This window comes from Gavia stellata, chromosome 1 (assembly GCF_030936135.1).
Source record: "Gavia stellata isolate bGavSte3 chromosome 1, bGavSte3.hap2, whole genome shotgun sequence".
Classification (NCBI taxonomy): domain Eukaryota; kingdom Metazoa; phylum Chordata; class Aves; order Gaviiformes; family Gaviidae; genus Gavia; species Gavia stellata.
This window is the reverse complement of record NC_082594.1, coordinates 94,134,339-94,153,943: the sequence shown is the minus strand read 5'-3', so window position 1 is coordinate 94,153,943 and position 19,605 is coordinate 94,134,339. Positions and strand designations below refer to the sequence as shown.

Sequence of the window (19,605 nt, the reverse complement as noted above, 5' to 3'; positions counted from 1 at the left end):
TAGCCAGACATCAGGCAACCCAGTTGGAGCTACCACCTGGAGTCTGTGTACATAGCAGAGTCCTAATGTGTTGGGCTTTCTGCTCATGAACTGGCCATCTGTGCAGGGCCTAGGAACATATTTCCGTCCAAAACTTTCCATCTGGAAATAAAGGAACTCTGTGCTCTATCTTTGTATATAGTTGCAGAAAACAAATCTTTGCTTCAGATTCTTTCATCCAGACTACTAGTAGAAAGAAAAAAATGATGACTTTTGAAGATATGCAGGCATCAATTCAGCAAATAAGCACACACTGGAGTGCTGTGTTAAACTGGAAGATCTAACCCTCTCTGTTGTCACAAGCTGGTCATATCCAAAGCCACATGCTAAATGTTCATATGAATCTTGGTATCTTCAACAAACTGTATTAAATGTTCATACTGCAGAGCCAGAATAGATTATTATCTCATGTCCACACTTCTCACTACTGTTAGTTTTCAAAAATGGACAGTTTTATACCTCAGGCTGTAGCACATTATTGAGCCCACTTATGCAAACTCTTTCACGTAGGACACGAGTGCTGGTGGTTGTACAGACAGGGGTTAAATCTCATTCTAGCCTGTCTCTGCTACATTGGGTAAGTGGGCCAAAGTGAATCCTCTAGTTCACATGTTGGATAAACAGTTATGGGGCTGCCCTGCCATCACCAGGAGACATACACAGACATCTTCTCAAATGCAAAGGAAGGATCCTTTTTTATATGTCAAGACATCTGGATTTGGATTTGATAGTTTTCGCACTGCCTGCCAGGACTTACAATCTAGAAAGTATTTTTCAGTTTAGACTAATAACAAAGAACTCTCTAGACAGCAATTACAGGACTATTCCTAAAGTACAAACCTAAAAACTGATAAGCAGTCTGCTCTAAATGGGAAGTAAGCTAAAAGAGCTCTGTAACGTGGCCAAGCTAAATAATACTAGCCAACAAAGTTCCAGCAAAAACCAGACCTTATATTCCTGCCATGTAATACCATCCCCACTACATTAGAACATATGAAGTGATGCAATTATTTCTGTGACTGTATGTAGTAGTGTTCAGGCATGGACATCATGTTCCTCTCACCCCGCTCTGTAAGAGGAGTGAGTTGAGAGTAATTCCACTAAAGCCAGTGGCAGTGAACGTCTGTAAAGCTGTTAAGACCGTGTACCTTCCAATGCACAACGAAAGAAGGTATACAGAGCTTTTCTGCCTGTATTGTTTCCTCTCCAATTCTACCTTGTGACATATTGTCTGCATTCAGCATCTGTGAAATGGTTGGATGTATTTATAATTTGTCCGCTAAAATGTAACTGCAACTGTATATTTTAAGAGTATCAGTGACAATCAGAATATTTTACACCAATGCTATAACAAAATGAGGGCATTCACCTTTATACTATGCCTGAGGATGTTTATTTTACAAGTAATATATGACCATGTGGAACATCTTTGTTTTCAAAAAGTACACAAGGTTTTATGCAGAATGGGTATGGGATTCTAACTGCAAACAGATGACATTTTCCAGTATAACAGCCAGTGATAGCAATAAATCTAGTAGGCTGCACAAAACTGGATTTACTTTGCCAATACCCTATGGAAGTTACTTGTAGTTCTTCATTAAACTTAAAACACCACTACTACTCTTAGAAATGGTAAAATAATATGGGTTTCAGAAATATGCATTAGGACAACAATATATCTGTTCAAGAGAGTAAAGGGGCAATGAATTATACCACAAGGAGCTGTACATTATTCTGTACAGTTGCAATGTCATCAGAATAAAACAGTTTAGAGGCATAGTATATTGGAAAAGCCACAAATGTTACCTCTTCTCTTAAAACGCATTATAAATTAATGTTTTGATAATATTTGATCAATCTTGGTGACTGGTAGAAATGCTCAAAGACTGAAAGAAAGCAAATCACAGAATCACAGAATGATAAGAGTTGGAAGGGACCTCTGGAGATCATCTAGCCCAACACCCCCCCACCAGAGCAGGTTCACCTAGAGCAGATTGCACAGGAATGCCTCCAGGAGAGTTTTGAATATCTCCAGAGAAGGAGACTCCACAACCTCTCTGGGCAGCTTGTTCCAGTGCTCTGCCACCCTCGACGTCAAGAAGTTCCTCCTCATGTTTAGATGGAACTTCCTATGACCAAGTTTGTGCCCGTTGCCTCTTGTCCTGTCACTTAGCACCACTAAAAAAAGACTGGCCCCATCCTCCTGGCACCCACCCCTTAAGTATTTTTTTATAAGCATTAATAAGATCCCCCCTCAGTCTTCTCTTCTCCAGACTAAAAAGACCCAAGTCCCTCAGCCTTTCCTCCTAAGAAAGATGGTCCAGTCCCCTAATCATCTTTGTAGCCCTTTGCTGGACCCTCTCCAGCAGCTCCCTGTCCTTCTTGAACCGGGGAGCCCAGAACTGGACACAATACTCCAGGTGCAGCCTCAAGCAGGGCAGAGTAGAGGGGGAGGATAACCTCCCTCGACCTGCTTGCCACATTCTTCTTGATACACCCCAGGATGCCATTGGCCTTCTTGGCCACAAGGGCACATTGCTGCCTCATGGTCATCCTGTTGTCCACCAGGACTCCCAGGTCCCTTTCCACAGAGCTGCTCTCCAGCAGGTCAGCCCCTAACCCGTACTGATGCATGAGGTTATTCCGCCTCACATGCAGTACCCTACACTTGCCTTTGTTGAATTTCATAAGGTTCCTCTCTCCCCAACTCTCCAGCCTGTCCAGGTCACGCTGAATGGCAGTGCAGCCTACTGGTGTGTCCACCACTCCTCCCAGTTTTGTGTCATCAGCAAACTTGCTGAGGGCAACCTCTATCCCTTCATCCAGGTCATTGATGAATATATGGAAGAGGACTGGACCCAGTACTGACCCCTGGGGAACACCACTTGTTACAGACCTCCAACTAGACTCTGTGCCACTAATCACAACAGTCTAAGCTCTATCTATCAGCCAGTTTTCAATCCACCCCGCGGTCCATTCATCTAACCCACACTTCCTAAGCTTGCCTATGAGGATGATGTGGGAGACAGTGTCGAAAGCCTTGCTGAAGTCAAGGTCGACAACATCTACTGCCCTCCCCTCCCCTCATCTATCCATCCAGTCATGCCATTGTAGAAGGCTATCAGACTGGTCAGGTGTGTCTTCCTCTTGGTGAATCCATGTTGACTACTTGTGATAACCTTCTTTTCCTCCAGGTGCTTTGAGATGATGCCCAGAACGAACTGTTCCATCATCTTTCCAGGGATGGAGGTGAGGCTGACTGGCCTGTAGTTTCCTGGGACTTCCTTCTTGCCCTTTTTGAAGACTGGAGTGACATTGGCTTTCCTCCAGTCCTCAGGCACCTTGCCTGTTCTCCAGGACCTTTCAGAGATGGTGGAGAGTGGCCCAGCAATGACTTCTGCCAGCTCCCTCAGCACTGGCGGGTGCATCCCATCAGGACCCATGGACTTGTGGCTGTCCAGTTTACTTAACTGGTCTCTAACTTGATCCTCCTCAACCAAGGGAAAGTCTTCCTTCTTCCAGACTTTCTCTGTTACCTCCAAAGTCTGGGACTCCTGAGGGCTGGCTAGAGCAGTAAAGACTGAAGCAAAGAAGGCATTCAGGAACTCCACCTTCTCTGCATCATCTTTCACCATGGCATCTGTCTCATTCAACAGTGGGCCCACATTTTCTCTAGTTTTTCTTTTGCCTCCGAGGTACTTGAAGAAACCCTTCCTGTTGACCTTGACATCCCTTGCAAAGTTTAATTCCAAGGAGGCCTTGGCTTTCCTCGTTTCATCCCTGCATACTCTGACAGCATTCTTGTAATCTTCCCAAGTGGTCAGTCCCTTCTTCCATGTACTGTAAACTTCCTTCTTCCACTTGAGCTTTTTCAGAAGCTCCTTGCTCAACCATGCAGGTCTCCTGCTTCCCTTGCCTGATTTCTTGCTCTTAGGGATACACCGATCCTGAGCTTGGAGGAAGTGGGACTTGAATATCACCCAGCTCTCTTGAGCCTCCCTACCCTCTAGAGCCCTAATCCATGGGATTTCTCCAAGCAGTTCCTTGAGGAGATCAAAGTTAGCCCTCCTGAAGTCCAAGGTTGCAATCCTACTTGTTGTTTTGTGCATACTGCACATGATCCTAAACTCTATCTTCTCATGATCACTACAGCCAAGGCTGCCCCCAACCTTAATGTCCTCCACCAGTCCCTCTTTGTTTGTCAGTACTAGGTCCAGTAGTACACCTCTCCTTGTTGGCTCCTTCACCACCTGAGCCAGAAAGTTATCATCATTACACTGGAGGAACCTCCTGGACTGTCCATGCCTGGCTGTGTAGCCTTCCCAGCAGATATCAGGGTGATTGAAATCCCCCATGAGAAACAAGGCCTGTGATTGTGAGGCAAGTCTCAGCTGTCTGTAGAAGGCCTCATCAGCTTCTCATCCTGATCAGGTGGCCTGTAATAAACACCCACAACAGTGTCTCATATTAGCCTGCCCCTTAATCCTTACCCGCAAGCTCTCAACTTGCTCTTCATCGACCCCCAGGGAGAGCTCAATACATTCCAGTTGCTCTCTCACATAAAGAGCAACTCCACCACCTCGCCTAGCTGGCCTATCTTTCCTAAAAAGAACAGAGTCATCCATGAGAGCGTTCCAGTCATGTGAGCTATCCTACCATGTCTCAGTAATTGCAATGAGATCATGGCCCTGCAACTGCACACAGATCTCTAATTCCTCCTGTTTATTCCCCATACTGCATGCATTGGTGTATAAGCATTTCGGAGAGGGAGGTGTGCGTGTAATTTTTGCCCTTGAGGGATGGTAGGCGTTCTGGTTCTCAAAAATACTAGTATGCTGCCCCACAAGTGCTGAGCTACTATACCCAGGCACCTCTCTAGCAAGCCCATTTACCTCCCCGTCCCCCTTCGAATCTAGTTTAGAGCTCTCTCAATGAGCCCTGCTAACTCTTGTCCTAGAACCCATTTCCCTGTCTGTTACCAGCAGGCCTAGTGTCTTGTAAATCAAGCCATGGTCAAAAGAACCCAAAGTCCTGCCGGTAGCACCAGGCTTGCAGCCAGGCATTGATCTGCTGGCTCTTCCTGTTTACCCCCTCATCATTCCCTGCAACTGGAGGGATAGAGGAGAACATGACTTGTGCTCCCGATCCCTTGACCAGTCGTCCCAAGGCCCTGAAATCTCTCTTCATTACCCTTGACTTCTTCTCACTACTTCATCACTGCGTACCTGAAAGATCAAAAGGGGATAATAATCTGAGGGCCGTACTATGGAAGAAAGCTGCTTCTTTACATCATTAACCTGGGCTCCAGGGAGGCAGCAGACTTCCCTATGTAGTGGGTCTGGTCTACATATTGGGCCTTCCGCTCCCTTCAGAAGCGAGTCGCCTGTGACAATGACCTGTCTTTTATTTTTTACTGAGGTGGTTTTGATGCAGGGGGTGGTCCAACTAGACCTCGACAACACCTCCAAGCTGAGAGAACTATCATCCTCACCATTGTCCAGCTCCCCTTGCAGAGCACTGTACCTGTTTTGCAACAGCACCTGGGAAGGTGAGGTAGTTGCTGGGCAGATGCGCCTCAGGTTCCTGTTGCATCAGGCAGGAATATCTTGCCATTGCTCCCTGTCTTCCAAGTCACTACATTCAGCTGGGCGGAGAAAGGACAGGGAGTTCTCTGTAGCATGGGCTCTGTCTGCCTGCTGGGTTTCTACCATGGGAGGCAGGGTGCGACTCCAAGCATCTATCTTCCTCTCGCATTCCCTGATGGCCCTCAACCTGCTTACCTCCTCCCTGAGCTCCATCACTAAGCAGAGGAGCTCCTTTACCTGAGCACACCTCCCACGGGCGTGCTTACCACTGCCATCCAACAGCGGTTTAAATGCAGGGCACACCCTGCAGCCCAATGCCTGGGTGTCACCGCTATCTTCAAGAAGGGCAAGAAGGAGGACCCAGAGAATTACAGGCCAGTCAGCCTCATCTCGATCCCTGGGAAGGTGATGGAGCAGCTAATCCTAAACACAATTTCCAGGCACATTAAGGACAAGAAAATCATCAGGAGTAATCAGCATGGCTTCACTGAGGGGAAGTCCAGCTTGACGAACTTGATAAACTTCTATGATGAAATGACTAGCCTGGTAGATGAGGGGAGAGCAGTGGGTATTGTCTACCTGGACTTCATTATGGCCCTTGACACTGTCTCCCATAAAATCCTCATAGACACGCTGTTGATGTACGGGGCTGGATAAGTAGCAAGGTGGGTTGAAAACTAGCTGAATGGCCAGGCCCAGAGGGTGGTGATCAGTGGCGCAAAGTCTAGTTGGAGGCCAGTGACTAGTGGTGTACGCCAGGGGTCAATACTGGGTCCAGTCCTGCTTAACATCTTCATTAATGATCTGGATGATGGGGCAGAGTGTGCTTTCAGCAAGTTTGCTGATGATGCAAAACTGGGAAGAGTGGCTGATACACCAGAGGGTTGTGTTACCATCCAGAGGGACCTCAACAGGCTGGAGAAATGGGCTGACAGGAACCCCATGAAGTTCAGCAAGTAGAAGTGCAAAGCCCTGCACCTGAGGAAGAACAACCCCATGCACCAGTACATGCTGCGGGTCACACAGCTGGGAAGCAATGTGGCAGAAAATGACATGGGGGTCCTGGTGGACACTGAGTTGAACATGAGCCAGCAATGTGCGTTTCTGGCCAAGGTGGCGAATGGTATTCTGGGCTGCACTAGACAAAACATTGCCAGCAGGTGGAGCGAAGTGATCCATCCCTTTATTCAGCACTGGTGAGGCCACACCTGGAGTGTCCAGTTCTGGGCTCCTCAGTAGGCAAGAGACATGGACATATTGGAGGGAGTCAGTATGTCCATATCAACAAAGGGCCACAAAGATGACTAAGGGACTGGACCATCTCTTGTAAAAAGAAAGTTTGAGAGAGCTGGGACTGCATAGCCTAGAGAAGAGAAGGCTCAGAGGGAATCTTACTAATGTATATCACTACCTGAAGGGAGGGTGCAAAGAGGATGGAGCCAGGTGCTTTTCAGTGGTGCAATGGGCACAAACTGAAACACAGGATGTTCCCTCTGAACATCAGAAAACACTTTTTTACTGAAAGGGTGATTGAGCATTGGCATAGGTTGCCCCAGGAGGTTGTGGAGTCTCCATCCTCGGAGCTATTTAAAAGCCTTCTGGACAGAGTCCTGGGCAACTGGCTTTAGATGACCCTGCTTGAGCAGGGGGTTTGGACCAGAGGACCTCCAGAGGTCCCTTCTAACCTCAACCATTCTGTGATTCTGTTTATTTATTTTTCAGTAATGGTGTTCTTTATAGGCATAGGGACAGCAGGACTTCTGAAAAGATTTCCGAAAAGATTTCCATGGTGTTAGTATATGGCAACAATCTCCTAGACACTGCACAGAGGAGATTTTGTAACCAGTGCTTTCCAAATCTCTACTCCTTTATAATGAAACCCATTGATTTTCATCTAGTTGTTCCTGAGAGTTGCAAAGTTTGTTTAGATTAATCTCATCACCAGAACCTTGTCCCACAAGTGTTCTCTTTCAACATATTGAAGGTGCAACTTGTGGGAAATGCTATTTGAGATGGCTCAGGTATTTTATAAGTAAACACTCCAATCCACTTCAATGTCCACTTTCACTGGACATTAGAAAATTGGTATTAAATTAGCTTATTTAGCTAAAAGAAACACATGTGACCCCACATTTGTTTTGAGTTAGAAATTCCAAGGGAGAAGTCATGTATGTTAAAAAGCAGCTGAAATGTATAGTTTCCATGGACAGAAAAAACTTCAGTCTTGTCTTTGAAACAAAGTCTTAGGCTTAGGGGACTTAAGACCAATTAACTGAAGGTGTGAAGTTAATGCACAGAAGTTAAACTGCATTAAACTCCCTTGTGGAAGCTCTCACTCAGAAATAAATTGGTTTTATTTCACTGGAGCTTAATCCCTCTTGGTTTAATTTATGTGCATTAACTCCCATCCTTAAGTTAATTCATTTGAACTTTCCTCAAAAGCCAAAGACTAAATAGTGCTTCCCTCTGCATACAGAAGCATGAAGGATAAACAGATTCAGAGAATTCATCATTACCTGCCCATGTACCAGTATGGCAGGCAACTAGAAACTGGACTAAAAACTCCAGAATTAAAGGTGGGTGGTCTTCACAGAGAAGGAACGCACAAGAGAAACGCAGTCATAAGTCCTGCTTATCTGGAGAAAACAGAAAGCCACAAGAAGTCTACATAAAGACAAGGATCAGCAGGTAAATGGCTGTGCCAGAGGATACAAAGGCAAATTCAGAAATGCTTGCAGATAACACATCTCTTTCTTCCTTCCATTATTTTTACCTCCTCCTTTACACCTCGTAAGGAAATGTGAATACTCAACAAGTTTCCTGTAGCTTCACCAGGGAGAAGTCAGCCTAAGGGATGCTGGGTCAACTTAAATGTGAGAAAGGCAGGCTTCTCCTTCCTTAATGTGTAAAAATGTACCCATAAGACAGTCACCAATTCATAGTTATTCCTTGCTAACGTGCAAGCACATGAATGATTTATTTCAGTGGTTCCACTGACTTCAGAACAACTACCATATAAGAAAGATATGTATGTGTTTCAGTGTTTGCAGTACTGTATCCTGAAAGAATAATGTTCCAGTACCTGATCTTATTAGGCTAATACCCTGGAGTCTCCATCAAGTTATCTGCCTCTGTAAGTAATCATGTTAATATTTTTTTCCCCTACTTTATATCAAGGCGTTACTACGATTCCCAGTCTAAACACATACTCTGAAATGTCTCCATCAAGTTATCTTCCCCTGTAAGTAATCATGTTAATATTTTTTTTCCATACTTTATATCAAGGCTTTTCTATGATTCCCAGTCTAAACACACACTGAAATGTGACAACAGTAATGCATAATACATTAGAAAAATATTTATTAGAGCTTGCACAGAATTAAATTTGTGATGCTTACTAAAATAGATGTTAGGAAATGTGCATCTCGCCAGTACAACTAGGAGCTTACACCAGAAATGCTTACTTATGCCTGTTACTTCATTTCTGATCTATCATATTTTGGAATGATCGGGCGAAATTTCAGTGACCAAAGGATGTGCTTGTGACATGAATATGCAAGGTGAAACACAATTAGCTACCATTCTTTTCCTATTTTTGCTTGCAAATTTCAGGTTCCTCCTGAGTTGAAATGGCTAAATACAAAATTATGCAATGTTTTTCAGTACATACTCACAGTATACAATCTCTCATAAAATCTGAGCATGCCATTGCTCAGACCTACCTGTTTCTGCAGATAATCTTGTTCTTGTGCTTCTCTTCTCAAAAATCATGGCCAAAGATTTTCCTTGCATCAAAGGCAAATACTGGAACATGAAAATTGAAGGCATTTCAATTTTATAGTCATTATACACTTTACAGTGTGAAATACTTCTTTCACATTTTAATTCAGCACTAGAAAAATTACACAGGTGTTTTTTTAACCATAGGTTTGTTCTCCTGCCCTTCAAGGAATTTATTAGCAGTGGAAAGGTTAAAGGGAAAGAAGTAATTCTAGGGGCAAAAAGCAACTGCATTTTGGCACTCAATTTGAGCTAGCATTAAGGAGAACTCTGATACTAATTTAATCTCATGCAGGGAAGTATCTTCCATTTCTTACATTTAGTGCTGCATATACACCGTGTGTGTAGATGGATGGGGTTAGCCAACAACAGGGAGTTAGCTGTGCAAAGCTATTTTAACCTTTTCACTTGCGAAGTCCCCTGAAGTATTTAAAGAATATCTCTGAACACATTACAGGAAGGCTCTTTGATTTGTAGCACACGATTTACAGTATTTAAGACTCAGGTGATGTTGTTTAGGTCAAGACAGCTGAATGGCTCATTCCCAATACTCCTCAGAACAATATTTATTTCAACATCTGAGTGACTTAAATGACAGTTAAAGCATTTTACCTCTCCTTTGTGCTTTATCCTTTGTTTCAAATCTGAGGCCATCCATATCAAATACTTCAGCTCATCTGCTGTGTAGTTCTGTAGAGTAAGGAGGTCACGGCCTTTCAGATGAACATTCATTTGAGCTGGTGGCCCATACCTGTGTCAAACAAAAAATAAATCCTTTTTGTCATTCGTCACTAAATTGTACTCATGCTAAAGCCAATGAGCAAGCAGCTGAAATCTCTCCCACTGCCCTCATTTGACCCAGCTGGATCAGCTTGATGGACTGTGTTAATTACTGTCAGACAGACACAACATGCCACGATGCACTATATCAGTCACCACCATAACAGTGTCTCAAATTGTATTATAAACTGTACATTAGATATAGTTTCTTTTGCCTTCTGATATGCATAGGACTTGACTGCATGCTGCCTAATCAAATAAACCCAAATGCATAAAGCCATTCAGGGCTTGGTGAAATGGCTTACGCGTAGACCGCAAAGCTGCCTTTGGGGACACAGAATACAAGGAACTGATCTTGGTGCTCTTTCTCCCTCCTTCATGCTTTGCAGATGAGTAGACAGTTGCCATGTTCCACCCTAACCAATACAAATGGTGGCATTTCTACAAATGTGTATGAAATCTCTTGATTACACTGGGGAAGAAGGTAAAAATACCCAGCAAAATAGCCATGTGCTCTGGTCCTTCTCCTATCACACAAGAGACGTTCTGAGCATGTGCAATGTATTTATTCAGTGTATTCTGGCCTCCAGACAGGTTTACAACTTCAGCATCACATGAAATTGGATGTTGGTAATCACACAAGGAAGTTACATGATCAAATTTCCTCTAGCTTAGATGAGGTGTCTTAATGAAAGTCACATCCAAGCTCATGTTTCCACAGGCTTAAGATTAATAAGGGAGAGTGGCAGCTTAGTCCCTTCTCTGGCACTGTATCTACAGCCCTCCTTAGCATTGAATCATAGGGTCATAGAATCATCGAATCGTTTAGGTTAGAAAAGACCTTTAAGATCAGCAAGTCCAACCGTTAACTAACACTGCTAAGTCCACCACTAAACCATGTCCCTAAGTGCCTCATCCACACGTCTTTTAAATACCTCCAGGGATGGTGACTCAACCACCTCCCTGGGCAGCCTGTTCCAATGTCTGACAACCCTTTCAGTGAAGTTTTTCCTAATATCCAATGTAAACCTCCCCTTGGGCAACTTGAGGCCCTTTCCTCTTGTCCTATCATAACACAGCCTGCACTGTACTCTTGCTAAGGTTTGGATGGGCACAAGCTAAACATGTCCTTTTAATTAAAGGCAGCATTTTTAGATTGATCTGATGGAATGGCTATCAAAACAAATGGACTGAATGCAGCTACTGCTTTTGTCTTTCCTTTAGTTCACCTTTGAAGCCAGGCTCAGCTACAGCACCTGCCAATTGCCAAGCCCTGGAGCCAACAGCTAGGAATATTCAGGGAAAAAAATGGAATTTCTGTTCATTTTTCTGTTCATTCCAATGACTAAAAGCCCTGGTAGTGGATAGTCCTATTATGGCTTCTAAAGATTTTGGTGTTATATTAGCTAAATCTGGAAGGAAAGACTTTTTCTGTGGAATTTTGTGGCATAGGCTCCAACTGAAACTGGAGGAAGAGAGCAGGTCTTAAGGGAACGGGACCACATATTATTACCGTCCGTTTGACATCACAGCACAAACTGCATGACTTTTCAAATCACGTAGCAGAATTTTTTCTTTAACGGAAGATATCTAAATGCTGTGTGTTTTTCTTCTGGACACCTTAAAAGTGCTTTAGATACACATTATACCACCTCCATTACTAAGAAGACTCCATTGCTAAGCTAAGAACAAAGCACCATAAAGATTCCCATCAATGTGCACCATCAGCGTCCGGTCTCTGCACAGGCCCCCAAACTGCAGGGGGGCTGGACTTTTCTGCAGCACCGTGCAGATAAAGGAGCAGATTTCTTGTTTTCTAAGTTTAGACTAATGATGCCCATGTATTTTCTTAAGAGTGTCTCTGAAAATTGATTCTTAAGTGAAATACAATCTACACTGTATGTATGACTTCAGTAATAACTATTTGTGGCAGTACCATTTAAAATAATAATGCACATTTCCAAGCCATAAAGACTAATCTTCACAGCATTACAATCATTAGTAAAATAAAGTTACACATTTTGCTGTAAGTGTTATCCTTCTGTCCCCATGCTTGCCTCGAACCCAAGGTAAACAGCCTATAAATTGTTAGGAAGCATCCAAATGCCCCATTTTTTAATATAAAGTGGGTGTTACAGAGCTAGCAAAATGATTTCCTGTACTTCTATATTCAACAGCTGCAGAATAGAATATACCTGACATTATAAGAAAGGGTGGGCGTTCATGGGTCAGGTAGCTTCCACCATAGCATGAGAAACAGTCTACCAAGGCAAGCTACTGAAATCCAGCCTTGAATACCAAGGGTCTTAGTTGATACTCAATGGATTGGCTCTAACTTCAGTGTGTATATTCTGAAAGAAATTAGTTTCATAACTGCCTTTTTAGTTGTTATTATTTTTCAGAACAGGAATTTGCTACTCTATCCGGTTTGGGGGAACAAAAAAATACTTGTCTTGTTTTAAAATCTATGCAAATGCTTGATGCTTGGTCACTCTACTCTCCTTCACTGCATTGTTTCCAGAGCAGCTTTGATGTTGCTCCTTGAGTTTCTAATTGCAGCCTACAATTCCTTCCAGGGAGTTAGAGATTGTCTAACCTCAACCTGCCAAGCAGGAACTTCTGTTCATGGGTCTTGTTTTACCACTTGGCACTATTGAGAAGTGGACTGAGAAATATCCACCACTAATTTCTGCACTGGTAGATAGTGAAGCACTAAAATTGGTTACCCAGACAGGATTTGGAATTACCATCCTTGGAGATTTTCAAGACATGGCTGAGCAAAGACACAGCTGACCTCTTATGCTTGTTGTCAGGCTACAAGCAGAAAGTTGGACTACAGGTCTGCTCCTGACCTCTGTGTTTCCGTGATGATTCCGTTTTATTGCTATGACCTTCAAGGAATGTGCTCCCTTCCCTGTTGTCCACATCCTCTGAGAGGCAGAAGTGGACAAATAATTCCAGAGAAGGAGCATGAGACAACATAGCAAAGTTAAAAGGTACCAGGCAGAATTGCAAGGTCAAACAGTTGGCTTATTCCTTTCTGAGCAGGGATAGCAATCACTTTGGACTATTAGCACAGACTGATAGATACTAGGTTATCCTGCAGTATCATCAACCACAGTGTGCTTAACTTGTAATGGTCATAGACAGTGGTGATAGCTTATGCTAACATTATGATATAATGCTAAAAAACCCTAAAAATAAAAACCAACATTATGTGGGGAGCTTAACAAATTGGATGACTTTATTGGAAAACCAGCTTTATGGCAGTTGTTTTCCAAACTTGCATTTCTATCATCTCTGCTAACCAGAGGAAGTTCCCACCAATTGCCAGCAGTGAAAATCCAAAATCCATTAACAAAATTATCACCCAGACTTCAGGACCACTTTAAAAGTGTAGCAAATAAATCACAGAACTTGGAAAATATTTGTTTTTCATCTCATGTAATGTAGAAGTGATAAATAAAAATGACTTATTGCATATTAGCATTCCTGTGAATGTGAAATTCCTGTATTTTGTTTTCTAGCACTAACCATTTGTTACATAATGCTGTTAATGCTATTCTTATTGACACCAACATGAGAACAGGAAGATGTGGAATTAAGTTTCAAGTCTTTAATTTTAACATGATTCTGGAGATGTGACAAGCATGAGAGGCAGCTTACTGAAACACTGTCATACAAGTACTTTTCTGAAGGCACATGGGACAGGCGCCTCTATGCAGCTGAAGAAAGAACCCAAAGCCAGCTCACAGAGGCAGGTCTACCTGGTTAACTTTGAACATCGTCTCACATCATGCTTTTCCTGCATGCCTTCAGTGTACACAGAGGCACAAAAATACCATAGTGGAGATTCACCTTGCAGCTTCAAGGAGAGACTATTCCCCCCAGTACTGGCCATGATAATTGCCCAAATGCATAAGAATTTCCAGTACTTTATTCAGATAGTTATTTATTGATTACAGCACCTGCAATGTACACTGACTTCAAGAAGAAATATTCCTTCTTGACTTTGCTACTAAATCCCACAGAAAGAATTAACAGCATTTCACAAACATTGAAAGGGAAAATCCTCCAGTCTCCTGAAGACGCCGAGCTTGCTGCCTCAGGAGGCAAAAAGGCACTAACGTGAAAAAGCGTGCCTTTCTCTGAAACACTCACTCCTGCACAGGATTCAACTGCTTTTGTCTCCAGGTTTCTGACTAAATGGCACTGAACGCTGGGCAAAACTTAAGGATAAGCTTACCAAAAATGTCGCAGCAGCTGCTTGCTGGTCCATGTTAGTTTTGCAGTACTGAAGAAGTTCCTTGTGTTAAACAGCATCATCCGTTCGCATTAGACTTCTCTCAGTCCCACAAATAAAGTTAAGAGAAACGGAGGTGTATGAAGCAGAGAGTGAGCTCTGCTGCTGTGCAAACAAGGCAAAACCAAGAACCAAAGTCTTTGCTTTGGCTGCCTCAGCCAGGGCTGGGCCTGGACGGGGCTGACACTGAAGCTTTTCCTTGGTCAAACTCTACAGATAAAGATTTCTCACAGGGCTCATTGCACCACTCACAGTTTGTGCTCTGCTGTGTGGGCCCATCATACCACACCTGTGTCAATACTCTTTTGTAGCAATTTTGTGTTTGTTAAATATTTGTACAGGAGCATGTGCTAGCAGAAAAAGGCAAAAGAAGATTTGTCGGGGCACAGCACGAGCGGGGCGGCTCCCTGGGGGACAGGGACAGGGCCACGACTTCAGGGGCTCCCCATCCCTAGCGTGGCCTGGGCAGGGACTGACAGCCCCGCGCTGAGCCGAAACGAGGGTTCTGGGCCCACAGGTGTGGGGCTGGGCAGGGCCATTAAGGCTTGTTTGTGCCCTCAGGGCCCTGACAAGAATGGAGAAGGACTACATTAAAAAATGTCTATATTGCTGGGGGTTTTTTGGACCAAGTTTTCAATTGTGCTATGGTGGTGTTAAACAACCCTCAGTGAGGCGCAGAAACTTAAATATTGTGGCCTGCATACCTCCTTACGTTAAACTGCTTGCTGTATAATCTGGTGCTGGCCAGTTGCTAAATACTAAAGTGATTTCATTTAAATTTCTACCTTCATTATGTAATTGTCAGATAAGATTTTATGCCACCTGCACTGTAAGTGGTTTTGAGATATGGCCATTACTTTCTCATTTCCTCCTCTGTATAAGGAGAACCCTACTTGTGTAAATCAAGGTGATGGCATATCTATCAGAGATGGCGATATGTTGAAATTGCAATGTGAGGATAATATAATTAAAACACATTGAAAAAAAATATGTTTGACTCCCCCAGAAAGAGAGACTGCTGTGAAAGGTGGGGTGATAGCTCTTGGTAGGATTTGTTCAGGACCCCTCATGCCAAGCCAACCTGAAATACTTGGAAAATGCAGCAGTTGCCAGGGGAAATGTCAGGGAGAAGCAAAACCCAACAGAAATTAATGGGAATGAAAGAGCCAGAAGAACTGCACATAGAGAAGAAAGCCAGGCCATGCTTTCCCTCTTGGTTGCCCTTCTCTGGGAAATTACTCCCATGACCTTCAAGCCCAGCCCCCGGGGACTGAACGTGTGTCACTAGTGGTACCCAGGAGAAAAGACGGCAGGGAAAGGAAAGGTGGTCAACGTGTCAAGGCCCCCAGTCTCATCCTGCAGCCCCACAGGAAGGGGACAGTGCCAGCGCCCCTTTGTCAGGTCGCCCCTGGACATGGACTGGCCAACCCCAGTTCCCACATGGACCAATTCCCTCGTAAGCTCCTGTGAGTGAGCAGCAGCGCCAGGCCAGGGGGAGAGTCAGACCAGTGTCGGCATTGCTGTTGGTGCAACGCACTTGTCTTACATTCGGGGTGACAGCAGCATCTCTCAGTGGGGACCCCTGGAGCCACCCCCTGTTCCTACTAGCTGCTCTCGGACTGCCAGGGCTCAATGTGCTACCATGTGAAAAAACTGACTCGCTCGTCTCAACACCATGAAATGCTTCAATGTTGAAATCAGGACTGAATTGGTTTGGCATATTTCTATATGCCAGGGCTTGGTATTGAAAATGGAGCAATAGTAGTACATGGGTTGAGAGACACTGGTGAAGAGAGAATAACGTAGTGTAAGAGAAAAGTAGATTAGGATAAAGGAATGACATTGATATAGTCACGTAATATGAACATAAAGCCTCTCTCCTTGCTGAGCTGACAGGAGACTGACCCTTGGCACCTTTCTTGAGGGGAAGCAGCAGTTAGGGTAGGGGAAGGAAAGAAAAACATTTACACAGCAGTGGCTGTGGGGTGGCGCAGCAATAGTGCTCATGCTGCTTCCTTTCAACCTGAAAAAAACACCTTGGGAGGTCAATGTCCTTTCACAGCTCATCCGCTCCCTGGCCTCCTGGCCCGAGGAAAGGCCTGACCTTGGTGCCCCTCTTTTGTAGAGTGGGGCTTCAGCAGCTGGGGCACCTCAGGGGGGGGAGCAGCTCCTCCCCTGCAGCTCTCTCCAACCTGCTGCACCCTGCCATGCCCACAGCTGCATCTTCCAGCAGTACACGTCTGCTTGGATCCCACCTGGGATAATGTGGGGTAACTGGAACCCTGCCGACACAACTTCTGCTTCATCTGCATGCCGCGGTTGTCCAAAACCAAAGCCAAATGCCCACTCTATAAGCCTTTCCAGTCCATCCTGCTCTCTGTGGTGGCCAGCGATGAATTCCAGGAGCTCAGCATCCAGCTGCTTGCAGGCACTGCTGGCAACTCTTTCCTTCTCCTGTCATTCCTCGTTCAAAGACCTCCTGACCAGGTCAGCCATCCTACTGGCAGAGATACATGTCCCACTTAGCGACGTGGCTCACATCTGCCCCAGATGTTGATTTTCAAATAGGCTTTCACAGTCAGAAAAACCAAAACCCTGTTGCCGACACACCTTCTTCCCATGAATCTGTCTAATCGCTTCATAACCCTTTTATATTCTTGGCATCCACAGTATCTGGTAACTACAATCTCAGGCATCACTTTGTGGGACAATGTCTGTTCAGTTTTATTCTGAGCAGCTTTTGCTGGATATCCCCTCGCTGCAGACTTAGGAGAAGCAGTTAGGGCAGAAAGCATCAGGAGGACGATGGGGTTCAAAGAGACGAAATCCCTACCTCATGTAGGGGCAAAAATCACAAAGACTTTGTGGTCACTTCTGAAAATGTGGCCACCCTTCTTTGTGTGTACTTACATGGATGCTTCATTTCATGCGCCAACAACTGTATGGATTAAACTCTGCATAAAACAAGGCTTAAATTGTTTGTCCAGGCTGCCAGCTGCAGCCTCTATTACAGCACATCACGCTCCCCGTACACTGGGAAGCACGGAGAGACCCCCGGCGCCCCTGGGAACGTTAAGACGGCGGGGCGGGACCAGCAGGCCCCCGGTGACCGCTCCACGCCGCCCCACCGCCGACCGCCAGGGGGCGCTCTCCCGCCCGACCGCCAGCCCCGCGGTGGGCCGCCTCCCAGCGGCTGGCGCCGGCGGCGGGCTGGGAGGCGCCGCGCCGCTCTCTATGGCCGTTGCCCGTGGCAGGGCCTCTGTTTACTTCCGGCAGCCGGTCGCCGCGGTGCATGGGGCGCGGGGGCGGTCGCCCGCTGCGAGCTGCCATGGCCGAGCCCGCCGAGGAGGACGAGCTGCCGGTGCCCGGTGAGTGGTGCCGGTCCCTCACAGCGGGCAGAACTGCGGGCGGCGGGCCGGGTGGGGGGACCTCCTCCGCCTCTGGCGGTCCCTGCCCGCTTCCCCCACCACGGCGGCGCTGGGCGCCATCACCGGCGGCCCAGCGGCCGCCTCCGGGCCCCGGCGCGCGGCCGCGGCCCCTGGTCGCCCCGCTCTGCACTTCGCGGCTGCCCCCGGCTCCCCCCGGCCTGCGAGTGTGGGTGCCCCGCGGCGCGGCGTCGGGCTGCGGGCCGCCGGCTCGGGTCGGTGTCTTGCGGCGTATGGGGAGAACTACGTACGCTGACGTCAGAGATTAGACGGGGGCAACCTTGTTGTCGTCACCAGCATGGTACAGTGGTGCAGTGTTAAACACACAGGGTTTTTTCAGTTCATAAATGAGTTTTGGTCCGTGGTTTGACCTATGGTAATTTCTAAACATTTGCTCAGTGCCGAGACAGCAAAAACCTAATTTATGTTCTCCGGAATCTAATTTTATGAATTGGTAGGATCTAATTTCTAAACTGACGGCTTAGGTTTCAGTTGTGAAATTAATGAGATACGAAGGACATCTGTGAATTAAATTGTCTGGTTTTTGTATACAACGAATGAAGAATATGTTTTTTTCATGTTAATGCTTCCGAAAGAAAAAGAAGTGAACCAGAGAGCTCCACTTTGACACCCGTGCCAAAGACCTCACTGTAAGCATGCTCAAATATGCAGCATGCCTGGCTGGCTGGAGATTTAAAACAAAGTCATGTTTTCAGATGCCTTTTAGGATGTCTGTGGTTGTAGGTGTGTCTACATAAAATGAGAAAAACTCAACCCTTTCTTTAAATTTGACTGCACAAAGGCTTGTTTTTAATAAAACAGGGAAACACATCTAGGGGGGCAGTACATACAATTCTATACATGTCTGCTGAACATGGTACATAAAATAACATGTCATTTGCAAATATGGGGAACTTGCGCATTAAAGAATCGTTTCAAAATGAATATAAAATTTACAGTTTAAGAGAAAACTTTGGGGTTTGGAGCTGGGGTGCAGACTATTGATGAGAATGAAACATCTCAGTGTGTTTATTTTCAATGAAACAATATTACTATCAAATTACACATAATTTTAAGGAACCAGTCTGATGTTACTGTGTGTGTTTGTGCTATCATAGCTTACATGTTAACAGAAAGTCTGCAAAGAAAAGGTTTGGTTTTTTCTTTGTTTTCTTTTCCAAAGAATGATTTTATGCTTAAAGCACAGCTTTTGACATTTTAAAATAGGAGGTCTAATTATGCTTTGCCATGTCATCTGCATGGCTTTTGGCAAATTATTTAACTTGTGAGGTCATTTATTTTCAATATTTTCTGTGTCAAGCCACATGCTTGAACAAAAGGTGAACGAATATTTAACGTTTATATGTTTTAAAACAACAGTGCTGACACTTTTGAAAGTAGGAAGAATTGAGAAAACTAGACAGATTACAAGGGTGGAAGAGTTGCTGGATTTTTTTCGGGGGTGTTTTTGTTGAGTTTTTTAGGTCATGGTCTTATCATCAGACAGTTGCGCCAACCCATGTTTTGAAGGCTAAGAGTTTTGATTTTAGGGGCCCATTTTTAGAGCACATGTATCTTTTCAGATGGGTGAGGAAGAGTGGTCAGTTTGGAGCCTGTCACCTCTTTACAGTGTGTGTGTCTCTCTCTAATCCAATTTGGAAAACCTGTTTGAATTCAAGTATAAACGTAAGTG

At 44.9% G+C, this 19,605-nt stretch overlaps 2 protein-coding genes across 3 annotated transcripts in view; one reads left to right on the top strand and one right to left on the bottom strand.

Annotated features, from left to right (window-relative positions):
- OTC (ornithine transcarbamylase) overlaps positions 1–14,507 on the bottom strand; it is a 37,886-nt gene extending 23,379 nt beyond the window's left edge. The window contains exons 1-4 of one of the 2 annotated variants that reach the window (XM_059825363.1): positions 14,430–14,507; positions 13,454–13,525; positions 10,017–10,160; positions 9,347–9,428 (exon numbers count right to left, since the gene is read on the bottom strand). In XM_059825363.1, coding sequence (XP_059681346.1) covers positions 9,347–9,428; positions 10,017–10,160; positions 13,454–13,525; positions 14,430–14,507 — 376 coding nt within the window. The remainder of the gene's footprint in view (positions 1–9,346; positions 9,429–10,016; positions 10,161–13,453; positions 13,526–14,429) is intronic. The other variant, XM_059825372.1, reaches the window with a different exon arrangement.
- A 1,137-nt stretch (positions 14,508–15,644) lies between these two features.
- Positions 15,645–19,605, top strand: part of RPGR (retinitis pigmentosa GTPase regulator) — a 43,439-nt gene continuing 39,478 nt past the window's right edge. The window contains exons 1-2 of the mRNA XM_059819778.1: positions 15,645–15,664; positions 18,585–18,592. Coding sequence (XP_059675761.1) covers positions 15,645–15,664; positions 18,585–18,592 — 28 coding nt within the window. The remainder of the gene's footprint in view (positions 15,665–18,584; positions 18,593–19,605) is intronic.